The sequence below is a fragment of the Trichoplusia ni genome, chromosome 9 (genome assembly GCF_003590095.1).
Source record: "Trichoplusia ni isolate ovarian cell line Hi5 chromosome 9, tn1, whole genome shotgun sequence".
Classification (NCBI taxonomy): domain Eukaryota; kingdom Metazoa; phylum Arthropoda; class Insecta; order Lepidoptera; family Noctuidae; genus Trichoplusia; species Trichoplusia ni.
Window position 1 is genome coordinate 12,837,831 of NC_039486.1, and position 19,984 is coordinate 12,857,814.

Consider the following 19,984-nt stretch of genomic DNA (forward strand, 5'->3'; position numbering starts at 1 on the left):
GGCGGTTAATTTAATCTGTAGAGGGCGTATTGAACTTTTAGTTGAAAGAGAGACTCTCAGTATCCTTAGTTTTTGGTAGCAGGCCCCCATCTTACTGTGGATCCCGGTTCTATGTATGGATAAGTGTGCATGAGGTGCAGGTTCAATTCCAGTATTTAACATACTCAGTTTTTTGGCAACAACACTTACAACGGTTACCCTTTAGTTGTATATTTCTAACGACACACAGATAACATTCAGACAAAATAAAAATGGCGGACCAAAAAATGTGTATGTGTGTGTGAGAGATATTTGTATCGTATTACCCTAGTTTTAGCACAATACTTGTCTCGAGAGGTAATCCTTTATAAGCTAAAGACGTAAAATAGTCAGTAGCATCTTGTAGGTACTATATTTCGCTATCGAAGAAAATTTTAGTGTTTTTGGATAAATTGCATTTGCATAAAATAAAATTTTTTGCTAATTGGTTTTAGAGTAAGCAAGTTTTGTTTCTTAACTGAATATTATGCTTTTGTTTCAGAGAAAATGTAATAAAAAAAACACACTGTAGAAAATATTATATTCGTTTATGTCAATAAATAAAAAATAATGAAATATGCATTATTTATAAAAATCGTATAATTCAAACTGAGACAATTGTAGTTTAACATGAAAACTTTTACGTTTAAATTTGAATTAATAAAAAAGTATACAACTGTTTGCATTTGTTTCATTTTCCCAAACCAACAACAAAACCATCATCATCGGCCGAGCCTTTTCCCAACTATGTTAGGGTCGCCTGCAAGTCTAACCGAAAGCAGCTAACTACCAGCGTTTTACAAGAAGCGACTGCCTGTCTGACCTCCTCAACCCAGTTACCTGGGCAACAAGATACCCCTTCAGTCAGTACCCTCAGTCAGGCCAATATCAAACATTCCAGCTTTTGTAACGATTGTCAAAAATGTATAAATAATAGTCGGGATCGACATTCAACGTGCCTTTTGAAACACAGAGGAACTCGTTATGACATAGATGGATGACCGTAGCACGCGTATCTTAATAGCGAAATTAATAAACACAAAAAATATTTTAATTTTGATGCTATAATAAGTGTGAAGTGAAGAGATTATTTTTTATGGAAGGGTAAACCGCTGCCTAACGTACTGTTCTCAGTGAGAATAAAACCCGGTTTGTCCTCTCATAAAAGTAATGACTTTATTATTTCGACTTCAAACTATTAACGTTTTTGTAAGTGTTTATTGAACAAATAAAAATATTCAACAATGTTCAACTTAAGATTACTTTTAGTTATCACTTCTGACGACCCCTTATTTTTGTAGAACAGCAGACACAGTGACGTCATTACCTAAATGTAAATAACGCCATTACGACAACTTTACCCACGTTTTTACAAATGCTTCGGTATAAATATCCCCACGTTTACTACTCACGAGTCACGTGAAATGAAACGCCTGGCGAACATGTTTTTTAGCACGAGTATACCACCGCGTGGGTTGAGAGTTATAAGGCTTCTTTGATTCAGAGTTATGTATGAAACTGGATGGGACATGGTGTAGCCATGGAAGACTTCCTTTCTTTAATTTGTCATTAAGTTTACATAACTGGAGTGGAGTGGAGGTTTAATACAATGCATCGGTATATTTATTCGTTTGTCCGCTCTACACTGCATCGTTTCGCTTCAATGGACAGATAGCTTAATAGGCGTAGCATTCTACTAGCGTAGTCTGTGTAGCATAGAGGCGTAGCTTGTCACATGTGTTAAGATCGTAGCTGTAGCATTTATCTAGTCTATAATCCTTTGGACGAAGTTGCAAAGTTTGAAACCGACACCGTAATTAATTTGTATAATAAAATAGAATATCCAGTAAATTTTTATACCGTTGGTTAACAATTAAAGAGTTGAATTAGCAAGGAAATAGAGTATTTCATCATTTGCGGGTGAACGTTTTTATAATCGGTCTTCTTTTGTTTATATAAGTTAAATGTTATCCAATTACTGATTAATGAGTTAGTCATATGATTAAAGTGGTCAATGGTATCTAGTTTCTAAGAGGCGGCCAGCCACTAATCCTGTCTACATCTATTACACAGATACCTAGGAGCTGATAATACATTGTTTATTTTTTTGATAATATTAATTGTTATCACCAGCGCCCAGACGCAAACGCACACCGTCATAATTTCGGACCAGACATATTCAGAATACCTACGTTTTGTGAAACTCGCAATTATGTTAATGTTTAGTAACAATGCTTTGTTTATGTTATTAAATACGATGTTACATAAAAACGTTTGACTTTGGCTGTTGACGTCATTCCATCTAGATAATACTGATTATAATGCATTGTAATACGTGCTGCAGTAAACGATACCTAGAACACTAGGTGTAGCTTCTAATTCTGGACGAGTTGGCTTGTATAAAGCAAACATACATGAGCGAACTATGAAAAGTTCTTGCTGGCAGCTAACCAACGCATGCGACTTCACGAAATCCTATATCCTGAAGGGTCCCAGTAGACTCCAATGCTGTTTTCGATTAAAAATAATCACGTATGACATCACGAAAGGTCCAGATCGATATTTAGGTTAGGTTATTGTATACCTTTTTAACTGCACGGGTAGCCGAGAGGTAGGGGTCACCACGCCAAACCCGCGGGTTCGAACACCGCAAGGACTTGCATTTATGTGATCCATGAATGCTTGATTAGGAGTCCTTAAGTACGGGACTTGAATGTTTTCAAAATTTTTCGCAACACGAAGCGTAAAATCAAGTGGCAAAAGTGGGAGTTGTTAAAACAAACTTTTATTTTTTAAGAATCGACTCCCGCACTAAGGAATTTAATCCTTGTGTCGCGGAGGGTTTCACAAACATTCAAGTCACATGCACAAGGACACCCAGACTCAGGACAAGCATTCGTGGATCACACAAATGCTTGTCCTACGCGGGGATTGAACCCGCGGCACGTCACGCCCTGTGGGTTTAGCGTGATGACCTCAACCACTCGGCTATCCGTGCAGTCAAATCTGTTTTCTTTTTTGTACTGTTTATAATGTTGAAGTGATAATTATGTGAGGTATTGTTATTGTCTAAAAAGAGTCAGTTAGACAAAGTACAGACGGTTAATTAGTCGTGGTCACCTTCGATACCATGAGAAGAAAATATAATATACAATGATAAAAAATAATGAATGCATATTAATCTCGGGTGCGCCTTAAGTTCAAAAAACTATGATAAGCATACTTTTGTTTACAAAATACTTTATGAATACTAATATTAATGTTAAGTTAAATATAATAATGACTTCTTAGAAAATACAATGATGACCAAACAGAAGTAAAAAAAAAGCAAAACACAAATTCAACAATTTTAATCTCTAATAGATAAATAAATACAGATAAGTGTTGCATTATGCACGTCCCATTTTTATTAAAAGAGTTCGTTCACCTCGTTTTGTTTGTTTTGTCTGGCGAAGATGTCCGCATACGTGACAGTGATAATGTGTTTCTCTATCAAATATTAATCCTCTTTAGAATATTCTGTAATACTGATATCAATGTGAGCTTTTAGAGTAGAGCGAACTCTTCAAGTCTGGTCGTTAACCTAGTTGTCGAAATCATATTTGCTAGATTTAAAATGAAAATGATAAAATTAGTAGTAGTGTGATTTGGATGTTTTTTTTAGTTGGGAAAGCGAACAGCGAAAATAGCTGAAAAACTTGCAAAAAAATTATCGAAACTGAATTTATAGAACTTTGTTGTTAATTTTTCTCTCATGAGTTATTAAATATAATAATTATTTATATTTTCATAAAAACATACTTATGTATAATGAAAAAAGTTATCTTTAAATAAGTATTTACTTATCTGAGTCAATTCAGTCGTTCCGTGGTGTGATCGTTTTGAGGCTAATTCAATTAACCTACACCCACGTATAAAATCGTTTCGCTCATTCAAGTTAATCCAACGCCCATTACTGACCTTTCTGGAATTTAATATTTAACTTATCTCCAACTTTTTTTTTATGTTCTTTAGTGTGTCGTACCCAAAGGGTAGTAACGGAAGGCTATTACTGAGACATCGCTGTCTGTTATTTTTTTACAAGGCTTTACCGTGATAGCTGGACAGTCAAAATTAAACATTTATTTTCCATAATCTTACTGAATAAAATCATAATAATATGCGTCTTCTACAAAACAAATAAATAGACCCGTCATAACCAGAAGCGCATACCAAATCCACCACATTCATGATTATATAAAGAGTACCAATAACAAAGAACTTTCTAGAAAATTGCTGAAAAGCACTCTACAAAATGAAGGGCACAGGGCGCCAATCGATGACCAATTTGTAGCATTGACCGCCGCTAAGGCAAAGGTCGATGGTGTAGCTCTAACGAGGTGTAAGTAAGGAGTATCGTATGTCACTTTGGAGAACGAAGGGCGAGGCCAAATTGAAGCCACTATAAAAATAATTGTTTAATGGTGTTGCGGAAATAATTGATAGTGTAGGAAAATTGGATAATACTAGACTGTTATGAACGAATGAATATCCTTTATATTAAGGCCTGCTTGCTCGGCTTTGAATGAACACACTCTTTAATGAGGTTTAGCCAGTGTGTAACCAAGTGTGACATCCCGACCAAAAGTAGGCATCCCTTTTGATGAAATAAATATGAAGTGCGAAACTTTTGGCCAAAAAAAAACTAGAGAAAAATCATAGCAAACCGAGTATAGTAAATTCAGCACATAATATTTCACTTGGCATGTTTATTTGTCTGGTTAAATTGCCCATTCTTGTCTCTCACATAATTGGGGCACCGCCAAGTTTGTTATTACAGTTATTTATGATGGGTGGTAAATTGCTGGTAATATTACACTGAACTACATTATTAAGCTGCACGGATAGCCGAGTGATATAGGTCACCACGCTAAAGCAGCTGTGTGTCGCAGGTTCGAATTCAGTTCCCTATTCGACAAGTATATGTGTGACTGTGTGAATGCTTGTTCTGAGTTACAAGTGATACAATGATTAAATTCCTTAGCGTGCGAGTCGTTTTTGAAAATGAGTGAATAAAAGAGTCTTAAAGCTTACAGCTATCATATTACATGATCATTCCTTATTTTTAATTCACATACAATTTATGCGGTAGAAGCCTAAAAAGTCTACATCTTTAATCGACAACTGTAAAAGTCTGACTTCAAATATAGGGTTTTTTGATATTCGATTAAAGATCAACACGATCTATAATCGAAAATCAATCCATCATAATTCTTCTGAGCATTGTGTCACACAGATACATGTAGACAGCTCTATAAATATTGCTAGAAATATACTTTTTTCCATCGTGTACCTCAAAAGTTTCCCGGGCGACTACCCGCAGCGATGTGAATGCCTGGACTTGAAACGTGGCCTTGTGCGAGGGAAGGTCGGCGGGGGCAAGGCCACGCTCTCCGGGAGATTATCCTCCCACGTGGCTGGGGTCCGTCCAAGTGACGATAGGGATTAGAATAGGAGCGAAATGTAGATCAAATTCAATCAAATGATGTTTATGGCAAGAAAGAAAGAGTTGATAGTGTATTATAATAAGTTATTCACTATTAAAAGAACGTGTCTGTTTCTTACTAAATGGACCTATGGAAAAACGTGGGGTGCCTCGATTAGGCAAAAATGTAGAGAAATGTTATGGACGAAAGCATTTATGATTCGGATGACGTGATTTTCCTATACTCACACAAGACTATCATATAATTCAAAGTTTGACGGGCCGTTCTTATTTATAAGAAACGAAAAATCTGATTGTTTTGCTTGTGTTTAGAGTGCAAAGAAACAAGGTTCTAATTATTGCTGTTAATGGCAAAACAAGAACTCTATACGTGCGTTCTCTATAACTCGCTCTCCGCTTCAGCGTTTGTTTGTTCCATGCGCGGAGGCTATACTACGCAACCCGGAACTTGGGTTTCAATGTCAGGATCGATCTCCGTCCGCGCCGCTATACTGTTCTATATTTATAGAGGGTGTTCACTGGGGAAAATCTATGAACGATGTTGTTATTGCAGATATTTTCATTTACTAAGAATATAACGGAATTTTCGAGGATTGGATATGATGCAAACATGAACTGGTTTGTGTAAACCTAAAAATAAACACAAGTTCGATTTTTTGTTGTTTTGTGGATTGAACTTGCTATTACTAGGCTTATTTAGAGTTTGATTAAAAGTAAAGGCCTAAATCCATGTCTCTAAAAATAAAATAAAACCTTTTAAACTCGGAGTGTCAATAAACGTTAATACGGTGAACCTCAGATACGGAACAATACTCAAAAATAAATATTATTGAGTCATAAGAGCAGAACCTTATTATAAAATTAGGAATGTGGCATCTTTGTGGTTATGGCAACCATAAATTAATATTTTATTTGGACATAACTTTAAAATTCTTTCCTTTCTTTATTTTTTAATATAAGTAAGGGATAATATTTAAAGTTGAGCCCCAGTAGGGGACCAAATCTTAAAAACAAGAGCTGTCAAAATCCATATTTTTTTTATTCGTGGCTTCAATAATCTCATATGCTTGACCGAGAATTGGTTACTACTTTTACTTCTAAGATATTACAGCCTTCGTTTGTTTCAGAGTATCTTATTATAGCTTTATTTTCTTCACGAAGTAATAACAGAAGCCCTATGCAGTAAGAGAGTTAGCCCCACTTAAATAAAACGAAAGGGGTTACGAAGTACTAGGTATTAAATCAATAAATATAATTAGAACAAAGTATCATATTTTCAATGAAATTAGTCAACATAATTTAGATTTTAAGTCAAAATAAAAATTACTTAAATATTGGTTAAATTATTTTAAAAGATTAATTATTTATTAGTTTACGCATTACCATTGGCGTATATGTTGATTTTTCTGTTTCTATTTTACTTTTGGTACTCACATCCTTCGAAGCCTCATAAGAGTATTAGTGTGCACATTAAGTAAAAGTAATTAATTAATTATAATCGCTTATTATTTATTCCAGTCATTGTCCTTACACTGACAAATTCTCGTGAGGATAAGTTAGTCCATATTTAAAATGAATATTAGTGAGCAGAATTATAAACATCTCATATTCAATATGAGCTATGCAAGTCCAGTCTTGCTAGACTTAAATTATATTTGCCGGTTCGCCCTAATTACACATCGTGCTTTTAGATTATGTGCAGTTTATTTTCGTTAAATCTTAACGATGAGGTGACAATAGCTCTTTGTTGTTTTTAGCGTTGTATAAAGTTAGATAAAATACCACATCGTTTTTTCTTATTATAATTAAGTTTATTTTTATCAAATTAAACGAGCATGAGAAATAATGTGATAATATAAATGAATTAACGAAGTATTCGACGTATATTCCCAACAATCTCGGTACTTAAACAGACGAAAAAAACTGGTTTGTACAAGTTCCACGGATAATCATAAAAACAAGCGAAATAACTGTTATCTCAGTTACTGATGCCTTTATAACAACCTTGTTTAATAACAAAGAAAGCGTTGCCTAGCAACCATAACTAAAATAATGTAAATAATATTTGATCAAGAGATCGGATCTAACTGAGTTTTTATCATAAGTTGGTAGTTGGTATCGCTCATATTGAATGATTGATTTTAAATCAAAATGTTGAGAAGTGCATAGTCACTTGCAATCGCTTATGATAATGCAATCGTAACGTTGTCTACGTGCAAGAAGCAACGAAACCGATAATATTTATAAACTAGCTAAACTAGACGATTTCGTCCGCGTAGAATAAAAATGTCTCAAAATATAGGTTATCTAACTCTGAAAGAACTTTACAAATCAGGCCTGGATTGACTGAGAACAGTGCGTCATCATGTGGTCATCATCATCATATCATTTTTCCAATCAGTAGGTAAATCGAGTTTAAATATGACACGAGACCTGTTACCGATCAATCAGCTGTTTTACTTGCATTAGATATACAGCAGATAATATATGTTAGGGTGTATGGGACAGTTTTTCTTTAATGAGGCTTATGCTTCAACATTTTTTTTGATTAGGCTCCGGAATCATCATGGATATTCACCTCCTCGGGCAGGAAGAGTGCCTAAACCTGAACTGCCGTGCAACGAATCTCGTATTTTAGTCAGTGCGCGTCAGTGCATAGCAATTCATCACGCATGACTTAATATATAACTGCTACGTGGCTACGAATATAGTGCTACGAAATTTAGAAAAGAATTTTTGAAAAAAATATTTATTCTCAAAGTAGAATCGTTGTCTAATGTACGAAAGAGGTCAGATCTTAAGTCCAATAGCTCATAAATCAATTTAATATATTAGTAACTAGGCATATTGTTTACATATATCCTATCTAATAGACTGTTAATAGGCGACTCTATTTTGGTAACCTTCTTCCCTTGAACGAGTTTTGCATCTAAATTACAGTGAAATATTAATTGCGCTATGATTTATAATTCATTGCCCTATAGGTTAACAGTTGATTTTGATTTTATCTTGGTAAAGATTTAAGTAAATAACTACAATAAAAAAATCAGTGCTGATGCAGAACCAACAGACATATTATAGACGATAATAAAAAAATATATATTTTGGTGACACACAAGACACACCGATTTTATATACATGAATAGATTAAAGTATTTCGACCTAGAGTTTGTTTAAATAATCGGAGTACTGAATGACAGAAAAAAAAACAAAATTATTTTTATATACCTAAAACCAAAAAAATAAAACATGCAACATCTGTTTCATCAACCCTTATTTACAGACTGTTAACATACAAAGTAAATCGAAAACAAATGATCATTTAACCAATTTCCCACAAGCAAAACCTCGTAACATCGCAAGCGAGCGATAATCTTTTTCGGTAATTGTGTTTATATAAATTGCGGCGTCGTATCTACATGCAGTGTTGTCTTACCGCGCCGCCAGCGAAGGTCGTCTGCGTGACCGTGACAGGGAGTCTCCACCCCTACGCTCCTACAGTCTCACTCACCTCGTCTAGCGAACCACGCGTCTTGACTTGCCAGTATCTGAAAACTGTGATTATTAAGTGTTTTAAGATATTTCAATTCCAAAAAGGTAAGTCTGGTTAAAAGAGCTTTCGTTCAAGGTCGTGGTTGTTGTGGTGCGAAAATTATTGAACTGTTCGTCCGATTTGGCAAACGTGTTTCGGAAAATTTCACTGAAAACATAACCTTATTGTGAGGTGGATAGAGCTTTTAATCGATATTTCTTTTGAAACGAACTCGATTGATATTTTCATCACGCAAACATTGTGTTTAACGAAAATTTTATTTGTTAATTTTACCGGTGATAAAACGCAATATTGTTCTAAAAGAGCGTTATATGACAGTCCTGAAAAAAAAATTGAGAAAGGACTATAACAAATTTGATGACGCAGTTTAAAAAAAACGCCTATGAATTTATTACCCGGTTAATTTTCAAAGAACATTACGTGGTGACATTTTGAATGTAGAGTTTAAAATGAATGTATAGTTTTAGCGAAATGGCAGCTACTGAAGAAAAGTTGTATCCAAACTGCGACGCAACAGTTTGGCTTCGATCCTGTGAGGAGGAGGTCTCCGAACCCTTGGAAGGGACCATGACAGGTATGTTAATGACCATAGAACTAACTTCAATTGTAAATTAGAAAGAGCGATATAAAAATAGAGGGAATGTTGCGTAGGTAGATTGAGTTATTGATTCATGTAGAGTTGGTTAGAGTGAAGCTGAAATTAATGGAGAAAAGTATAAATGAATGTCGAATGGAAAATAGAGCTGTATTTAATAGTTGGTAGAGTTGTGAGTTCAATGTACTCCAGGATTATTATTTTGTAATAACGTTAAGGAAAATGAGCGTACACAATATAACAATTAGGAGTGATTATAACGAAAACAATTGTTATACGATCATGTTATCAGGGACAAAATGTCATGTTAAATTGATATCAAATATACGTGCCAAAATTTGCCAAAGTTTAGTTTTGATGACTCATTAAACAAATGCATAAAAAAGAAATAATCAAACAGCTATCCTTGCGGTGGATATCGTATTTGCATAATATTTTTTTTAATTATGTTTCCTTAGAAGTGTAGGTAATTCTTTAGGGGAAATGCGTTATGCTCTATGGTAATCCCAGAGGTAAAACGTGCAAATTATAATTATTAATAACATCTACTTGCGTAAGTAATTTTAATAGAAATATTGCGGTTTTGAATGAACTGCACTATATAACTATTTCTGTTCCATACACATTACGTACACAATCTTAAATTAAGGAATGTTAATATACAAAAATATTCATGTGATAATAGTCTATATTAGTCGCTAGTTTTCTCCAGGCTATTTATGTTTTCAAAGCATCTTTTTTGCCGAACTCTGATCAGAAGTGTTTTGAAGACCATTTTTTGCTCATTTCGTTAATGTTAAAGTAAACATAGCTCCGATCTGCACTTATAAATACTTTTATTGCACATACCTTAATTCACATTACCGTTCTTGCTAAATTTAGAATACTTACGATAATATTTGTTGGCTCATTGCAGTTTGAAGTAGAATGTTTGAGACAATCTTTTTATCCCTATTATTATTTAAAAACTTGCTGAGTATTTCATTCATGTGTATGTATTTACAAATAATCGCTTATAAATTATGCTGGGTGTTAAAATTTTAAATTAAGCGAATATTCTTCAGTGAAGAATAATTTAGTAAAATGAAAACACTTTTTTTATAATTTTTCCCGAATTTATGAAACTACTCTGAGGATTGCGTAGTCTTTTCTTTTGACCAATAACTTGGTCTTTTTTAACAATTTTTTTTTCTTCAGGTGAATTTCCGTCATGGCTTCGTGGCACCTTGCTTCGTAATGGACCGGGGTGCCTTAATGTCGGCACGATGCGTTTTGAGCACCTATTTGACAGCTCTGCTTTGCTGCACAGGTAAATATTTTATTAGGTGACTATTTCAATTTTTCATATATCTCAAAGTCGAGTTCAGATATTCTCTATTTTAAAGTCGTTTGTCGAGATAGATTATTGAGGTGGAGATTGAACACATAATAATAAGAGGATTTAAAAAAAAAACAGTCTCGTGTAATATGATAAGCTATCTAATTCGTTATCACTCGTCGCCTGAATCTATTTACAGGTTTTTTTACACGTGTCAGATTTTTGTTTTTGTGCACGTGTATTACCATATAAGAATGCACTAAGTATAATTAAAATTATGAATAGGTTTAACGTCACTTGTATGTACGTACCTACTACATATTTTCAAAGTTACGTATATAGGAACTAAAGCTGTCTCTTTAGTTTACGTATTTTTAATTTATATGTATAGCTACTTCATGAGACAATCATTTCTACTAGCTGTTGCCTGCGGACACGCCTGCTACAAATAAAAAATAATATTCATACATTAAAACTTTCGCGTATAATATAAGTAGTATATATAAAAATAAAAGTAATTAGGTACCCTCTTTATTGCGAAGGCCTTATTTCAGTCCTTCCATTTATCCCGGTCTATCCCTGATAAGGGCCAGTCTCGCGAGAAAGAATCGAGCTCGTCTAATCTCCATTAATTAGTTAATTAAGACCCATTCATTGATTGTAACAAAAATAAATTATAAATAAGAGATTTTTATAAAAAAAATTGTTTGTTGATTAACACCTTTTAAGTCTGCTAGAATAAGGAGCTGTATAGACATAATTAATTGTCATATCTAAGATCTAATAGGAATAAACGTGATCAAACTGCAATAAAGCAAGTTGTCAAAATGAGACTGTAATAATAATAATATGATTGTAAATTCAATTCAGTCATATTTTCAAAAAACAGATTTTGAAGGTGAATTGGCAATTTTGGAACAAATTTTGTGTCTACTTTTTGAATTTCTTATCGTTATTTCTCGTATGTCAATTATTTCAGTTGCCTATATAATTATTTATGAATCCGGGTTTACAATGGTCAAATATTACTGAGATATCAGCGATCTTTGCCCTGTATGTACTACCTACCTAATTAAGTACTAACAAAACAAAAGACGGTAATACAAAAAGTTCGCCGCGTATAATAGAGAAATAATTCGAAGTTAGACAAATTGTAGAAGAAGTGGTGAAATATATTTATAATGATAGAAAAATCTTGAAAAGAAAGAAACCGGGCATTTTTTTTGGTTGATCTGTTACTGTCCCACTGCAGGGCAAAACCTCCCATCAATTTTTCCACCCTGTCCGGTCTATTGCCTACAACCATTTTTTTGGTATGCGTCTCATTCGGAACCGTTCTCGTCGCCGCTTCATGTTAGATGCTGCATAGGATTCACACTTTTGCCCAGGAGTTAAAGGACAAGCCATTCCCATTTTAAACAGGCAGCTTTCTGACCAACGTTAGCGAACTGAGATTTGAATCGGGCATTGTTCGAATGTAAACCAAATACAGAAAAAAAGCTTTGCTCCACATCACTTATGATTCCATTACTGCAAATAATTTCCTGTCATTATTGCAAACTGTAGGGACAGAGTGAAGGGGGATAGATTTGTTGATTTTTATTCTCGGAACTGGTTCAAGTGTCATCGACCTGTGTGGGATTAATGAATGATTCTGACATCGCCCTGTGGTCATTCAGATTTAACAATATTGGCACTTACATTTGGCACTACTCATAAACTCAAATCTGTATACATATTATACACATGAATACATATAAATTGAATACAATTTGTTTCAGTGCTCCTTAGTAGCTAAAACTTTGATATTGTCTCCTTATAACTCTATTAAAAATAATATAACTTACTCCCAAACTAACAGCAAGCATTTTTGGATCACACAAATGCTTGGCCGATGCAGGGGTCAAAAGACCAATACGACTCAGCTATCCGGTCCAGTGTAGAAAGTATTAAAGTGCGGAATAGCAGAAGTATAGTGCAAATTAATCAGACAGACAAATTACTATAACCATCTAAATCTTCATCCTCAGATTCGCCATCGACGATGGCACAGTGACGTACCAGTGTCGTTTCTTGCGCACTAACACTCTGAAGAAGAACCGCGCTGCCAACCGCATCGTGGTCACCGAGTTCGGCACCAAGTCCGCTCCAGATCCATGCCACACCATATTTGATAGGTAATTTCACATCATTGTATATTTCGTGACATAGAGATCAGAACAGCGGGCTTAGTCAAGCTAACCAGATTTTGATCCGGTTATTCACTGCATGAGTTCTCGCTAGTGACGGGTTCCAGTATCACAAATCGATCTCTATTCGAACAAAGAAAAAATCGATTGTATGACAATACTAAGTCTTGTCACTAGTTTAAAATTAATGACATATTTTTGAAGTTTCCTGATCATGACTGTGTAGTCATGTACTGGTTGCGCTATTTATTTCTCATGACGGGATTTTTATTTCCTTAAAAAGTTTAGTTTTAAAATTAAATTACTTTTTCCTTTTTTCTGGGCCCAGAGATCAAGTATTTCATATTCGTATCCGGACATTGCAACCTTAATAATTACCTATAATCTGTTTATAAAATTATGTTATCAAAATAAATGATTCAAAATTTTGCATATCGATGACTTTTTTATGCATTTGACTTTATATAATAATTATTATTATTGTGTCATAATTGAGATAAGATAAAATAATGTGCTACTGTATTGTTAGTACAATCTTATCATCAAAACTGTGTATATAATAATTAATTATAATCGAAAATATAGGCGATGCATTGAATCATCATTATGCGATTACATATCTGTAGGGGCCTACTACTTACTACCCTAAGAAAGTGGTCCTTTTTGGCATAATGGCAACAGCCTTATTTTAATAGGAGGCAGTGGAAACCGTGAGATTATATCGGATCTAAAAGCGTGACAGATACACGTAGAATGGTATTTCTCATTGTGGTAAGCCCCTGGTCCTTCTATTCTTCCCCATTGCGATGAACTGCAAAATGAAGGCTACGAGTATATAGTTATGTCATAACCACTTGAACACCTATAAGTTTTGTTTTACAAATAGTCGGTATATCTCAAAAGTTACTCATAAAGCGATACTCTGAGTGAGAAATTGAAGCTCAAATGTTTTTTTATGAATATTTCAGGGTGGCAGCATTCTTCAATCCAGGGGAGCACATGTCAGACAACGCGATGATATCAGTGTATCCTTTCGGCGACGAAGTGTATGCTTTCACTGAAGGTCCTATCATACACAGGTAAATATAAAATGAATAGATCTAAGCGTACCTATAGAATCACAGACAAAAAAAGCCAAGAATATACCTTAATATAAGTGACATAAAATGAATTTTGGTTTGCACTTAAAGCTTTTAAAGAAAATTATTCGATTCTGTTTTATAAACTCTAATACTAAACGTTTTAAAAATTAATACTAACCGAAAAACATCGCAACTTATTTTAACTTTTAAAAACTACTTACGACGATAATTAGGTTCCGCTTCCACGATGTAGTTTATTTTTGGTAAATAAAAAACCCAAGACGAGATCGCTTTTTCTTTTTTGAAGCGTTTAAATAGTACTCGATTAAGTAGGCATATTTTCGTGTGTTTTGTTTAGCGGCCAGTAATAAAAAGAGGATTCAAATGAAACATTATCTTCAATTAAAAAGAATCAGAGGTAATTAAGTTGTGATTCTGGTTTTGTTTTTAATCTTGTGACTCAACACGTGCGACGTTCTTTTGTTTTGTTTAATTGGTATCACGTAACCGTAGTTTTATGACTTAAATAGTATGTTGCGTTTATGAGTAAAAACTAAATTTAAGTGTTCTTTCTTGAAGCTTTTTATTAAATCGAGATAATGCCACATCCTTTAGGATTTAAAGAAACAGAGCCTCACATATTTCTGAATCCATATAATGAATAACAACGCTGACTTAAAAAAATGAATCGATAATATACCAACAAATCTTGAAATAAGTGCTTAATATTTAAACCTAAACGTATTATCAAAAGGTTCTTAAAATAATATCAATATATCAATATACTTTATAAAATGATACGTGAATGTGGACGAAGCCGTACTTTAAATCCACCCGTGCCTTCTACGTGTGAATTCCAAGTTAATCCTCGTTTCATAACATGCCAAAAATATCTCACCACTATATAGGTGTCGTGCTCTTATTATAAGCCAAACATGACCAGGTCATTCACTTAGGTACCCTTTTTTTAAGTACATCCAAAATGCGTTGGTTGCATTGCCAAAAAAAAAAAAATGAAAGGACCAAAAAGTTTTTATGTATTGCTTTTTTGTCATGAATCACGAGCCAAGTTTAAGATTGGTTTTAAATTTAGAATTCTGTTGCTCTTTTTTAGACTTTTGTTGAGTCATTGTATTTTTGGTGGAAAACCCTAAGTTGTAAAATCCGATTGGAAATTACCTTTTTTTTCTAAATAAATTTTAATTTAAAAAAATTCTACATGACACTTTATTACTTGTTTATCCATTTTTCGTAAGGTTTATATCCTGTAAACTATGAACACAATGACATCATACACTAAGAAGGCTTTAAAATAATCATGCTCATCTAAATCACTGATGTTGCCTTTTCCAGGGTGGATACAGTGACACTGGACACTCTGGAACAAAAGAACATGACAGACTGCGTGGCACTTGTAAACCACACGTCACATCCTCACGTTATGCCCAATGGTGAGTTCAATCTTCTAGAATACTACGTAAATGTAGCGATAGACGTTATACTGCCAAGGCACTGGTCAGACGTCAAATGCACTGCCCACATTTTTTTCGATTAACGTCAAAACTATAAGGGAATCGTGTGGACCTGCCTCGCTGAAAACATTTCAGAGCTCTGTAAGCTGTACGATTTAAAAATCAACAACACGATAAGAAGAAGACCTGCATGTAAATTCGGTGTTAAAATATAAAATGAAATCAAATTAATCTTTTCGAATTATTTGTTTTTCATACGTCTACATTTCTAACTTGTTTTTTGCTTTCAGGGGATGTTTACAACGTTGGAATGTCAGTTGTTAAGGGCAGAATACGACACGTGGTTGCCAAGTTCCCGTTCACAGAAAAAGGTAACTATTTCTCATGCAACTGACAGAAAATATTTTTTATTTTATTCAAAAGAACAAAAGATAATATTCTTATAATTATTTTAGGTGACATGTTCAAAAGCGCCCATATTGTAGCCTCAATGGCTCCTCGTTGGGCACTTCATCCCGCTTACATGCACACATTTGGTGAGTACAAACTAAATATTTTTATAAAGAAAAACTTTTGCCATCAAAATCTCTCATGACGACCTCTGGCAAAAGACAGCGACCACGGGAAGGATTAAAGATTGTCCAGCAGTAGGCGTTGACTACTTTTAATAATCAATACATAGTTAGACTAACTTAGTGAGAACTTAATTCAAAATTGGGATTGTTTTTTGTTTCCTACTAACTATAGTATTTGTTTCATAATTTCAGGTATCACTGAGAACTACTTCGTGATTGTGGAGCAGCCACTGTCCATCTCCGTGTACGGGTTGATGACGAACCTCATCAACAACAACAAGCTCGCCGCCAGCCTCAAGTGGTATCCTGAATACGAGGTGCGTCACATTACATGTTGACTAACTTGTTAATAGAAAGTAAATAGTTATTTGTTGAGATTTTTAGTTCCGAAAAGTAATCTGAATTTTAGCTCCATTAGCCATAATAGTACACTCCATAAGTGTAGCTCGATCTTAGATCAATTTCATAACCACATCTACGCCTGAGACAAAATACTAGCAACCAATGCTCAAATTGTGAAAAGTATCTTCATTATTCATTGCACTCATGTTATTTAAAATTTGAATCATTGTCTCATCATATTAGCCTAGCAACAAAGTTGTACCTTTAAAATGCATCATAGTTCTCGTAACTGGCCTGACTGACAACATATAATTATTCCTATTTCCAGACCCACATAGTCCTTCTAAGCCGCACAACAGGCAAGGAGGTGAAACGGTTCCGCACCGACACGCTGTTCTTCCTGCACATCATCAATTGTTACGAGCATGAAGGTGAACTCGTTGTCGACCTCTGCACCTACAAGGACGCAAAGGTCGTCGACGCTATGTATGTTCATGCGATTGAGGTGAGTTTTGGTTTTGCGTTTGGGCCTTTGTTGGTGCATTGAAGACTTACTCAGTTTTGTTTTTACTTTTGGGAAAGTTAGGTGTGAAATAAAAACAGAAAACAAAGACAAGGTTCATGCTTAAAGAACTCGTACATCAGGCACTGATGACTAAAGAATCGGGGATCTTCCCATTTATATCGAGCCAAAGCTTTTCATCATTAAAAAACAATATTATTCTAACTACATTAGCGATAGTGCATCTCTTTGAAATTTATTGTCCTTATAATTATAAAGGTAATGCGAATAAATCCCTTATCTTACAGACTATGCAAAGCAACGCAGATTATGCTGAATGGTTCCGAGCCAAACCAAAAAGACTACAGGTGTCACTAAACGCTCCTAAAATGACCAGGATGAAATCTAGCATACTGGCCGATATCGGCTGCGAGACGCCTAGGATACACTATGATCTGCATAACTGTAAGTAATTCTATTAACTATTTTCTATAAGGTGACGAAATCGTGTGTTAAACCGACACGAATAGCCGAGTGGTTCAGGTCACTACGACGAAGCCACTCTGCGCGACGTCATGCGGGTTCGATCCTCGCGTAGGACGAGCATTTGTATTAAAATCCACGAATACTTGTCCTGAGACTAGGTGTTTTTGTGAATGTGTCCTAAATGTTTTTATAACCGAGGCGACACAAGAAACATAATCATATAGTTTATCATCGGAACGATATCATCAGGTTCCCAGTAATGGGTTCCGAGCACAGGCCACTTCTATTGACCCAGACCTTCACCATTTAAAGGGACCTTCCTACTACAGCTAATATACTTTTGACATTTTGTTTTCAGCTAAATACTACAGATATTTCTACGCCATAAGCTCAGATGTCGATGCTGAGAATCCTGGAACCGTAAGGCTAAGTTCCTCTTATTTTCTCCGTTTATACAATTTACGAGTATTTTAACAATCAGAGTACTTGTGACCTTAGCCGAAGTCTTAATGACTCCTACTCTGTCATCATGCAGGGAATGGATTATTAAATCTATTCCAAATATCTTAATTCGGATCCAGCAAATTTGATACCTTTAGCGCAGTATCTAGTTCTGGTGCTAGAGGTATGAAAGTCAAAGTAAATTTAAGTAAATCTGATCCGCAATATAATTTAACAGGGTGTTTCAATGCCAGATTAGTCAATGTACCGTTGAAAACGCCCACAAAAGAATTGATGATAATAATATATGATCAATCAATGACATGATCGATGAAAATAGTCTGATTCAAGAAAAAGGTTTTTAAATTAAATATTTATTATTTCCAGGTTATTAAGGTGGACACAAAAACTGGTGAAACTAAAACTTGGTGCCGACCTAATTGTTACCCGAGCGAGCCGATATTTGTGCCTTCACCTAACGCAAAGGTCGGTCAAAATCATATTTTTCCTTATAGTTTTGAACCCCAATCGTACAAAAATTAACAAAGCAATTTTTACCAAAGTAATTAATAGATAAAATTGCCTCAGGCCCAATTTCATATCATATGACTTGCATAAAGAAATGCCTTTTATATGCACTACCTACGTAGAGTATAATTTTGCCTGACCATAATGTAACATCAGTTGTACATGTAACTGATACTTGGGACTTTATTTGCCTCCATAATAAATAAGGTTCTTTATAATTCATTTCAGGATGAAGATGACGGTGTTCTTCTGAGCGCACTGGTATGGGGAGGAGAGATGAATCAAACAGTGGCCTTACTGGTTCTCAATGCGAAGACCATGGAGGAAATGGGGCGAGCGACATTCAACACCCCGTCACCAGCGCCCAAGTGCTTGCATGGCTGGTTCCTGCCAACAAATGGTTAAACAAATTGTGTTAATGGTAGATATAGGTTTTCATGTCCAATAGTTTTATATCCCCCTATAAAAACTACGCTGTTTTGTCACGCTCAAAAATTTAGAAGGTGATCGTTACCGGTAAATTAATTAGCGGTGCTTGGGCAGGAAACGTTTAATGCTGAAATACTCAAAATGAAGTTTAAGAAATTGGTGTGCCTGCTCTATAAGAAATAGGTACTCGGAAAATTGGAGATGCTTTGATGCAACGTTATTTTATTTTTGAATTGAAATAGGAGAGTTTATGCAGATTGACTGATATTAAAAAAAAATATAGAAGTATGTTTCATAGACTGCTAATCAAGACCTGTTTAAGTTTGCATCCATTTTTAACGTTGTTTAATCATTTAGCAGTTGATGAGAAAATATTATTTTGTAAATTAAGGTTCTGAAATAGGTTTTTTCATTAAAGAAGATGAGGATAATATTTTGAGATCATAAATGTCTTAATATTAAGTAAATATCTTTTAATACGTTCTGTTTAACCTTCAGTCCGTGTCTGTTTGATTACGTAGGAGAGGTCCAAAGATAATTTTTGCTTATGCAAAATTTAAGTTTATAAGTTAGTGAAAGAGAAATTGTAACCAGTTTTATGCTTGTAAATAAACTTGTTAATTTTATAAGTTTAATAAATAAGTTACATTTTATATTTTCATTTTATTTGTCTTCAAGAAACCTACCGTCTGATAGTAGATTGTAATTTAACCATACGAAAGGTAGGTAGATAAGGTAGATAAAAAGAATTGAATGACTCGTAATCAAAACAAAAAATATCAGACTATTTTTTTTTTTTGTAATATGATAACTTGTTAAGTTACTCAATGACTTTTTTATTATATTAGAAATAGCGTTTGACTACACATTTTAAACCTACATATTTTACTTTTTACTAATATTTTTTATTTTTGAACCGTGGCCTGTATCAAGATTTTTGTGCTATCGTGGCTATCCAATTTACTTAAA

General features: G+C 34.4%; 1 protein-coding gene across 1 annotated transcript; it reads left to right on the forward strand.

Moving 5' to 3' along the window:
• Window positions 1-8,923: 8,923 nt before the first annotated feature.
• Window positions 8,924-19,593, forward strand: LOC113497779 (carotenoid isomerooxygenase). The gene is made up of 14 exons (XM_026877489.1): window positions 8,924-9,100; window positions 9,518-9,630; window positions 10,849-10,960; window positions 13,000-13,146; window positions 14,127-14,237; window positions 15,594-15,691; window positions 16,003-16,083; window positions 16,168-16,248; window positions 16,480-16,604; window positions 16,958-17,134; window positions 17,440-17,596; window positions 17,976-18,037; window positions 18,446-18,544; window positions 18,815-19,593. Exons 2-14 carry the CDS (start codon window positions 9,528-9,530, stop codon window positions 18,989-18,991), a joined length of 1,530 nt encoding a protein of 509 aa, XP_026733290.1. The 5' UTR covers window positions 8,924-9,100; window positions 9,518-9,527; the 3' UTR covers window positions 18,992-19,593.
• Window positions 19,594-19,984: the final 391 nt, after the last annotated feature.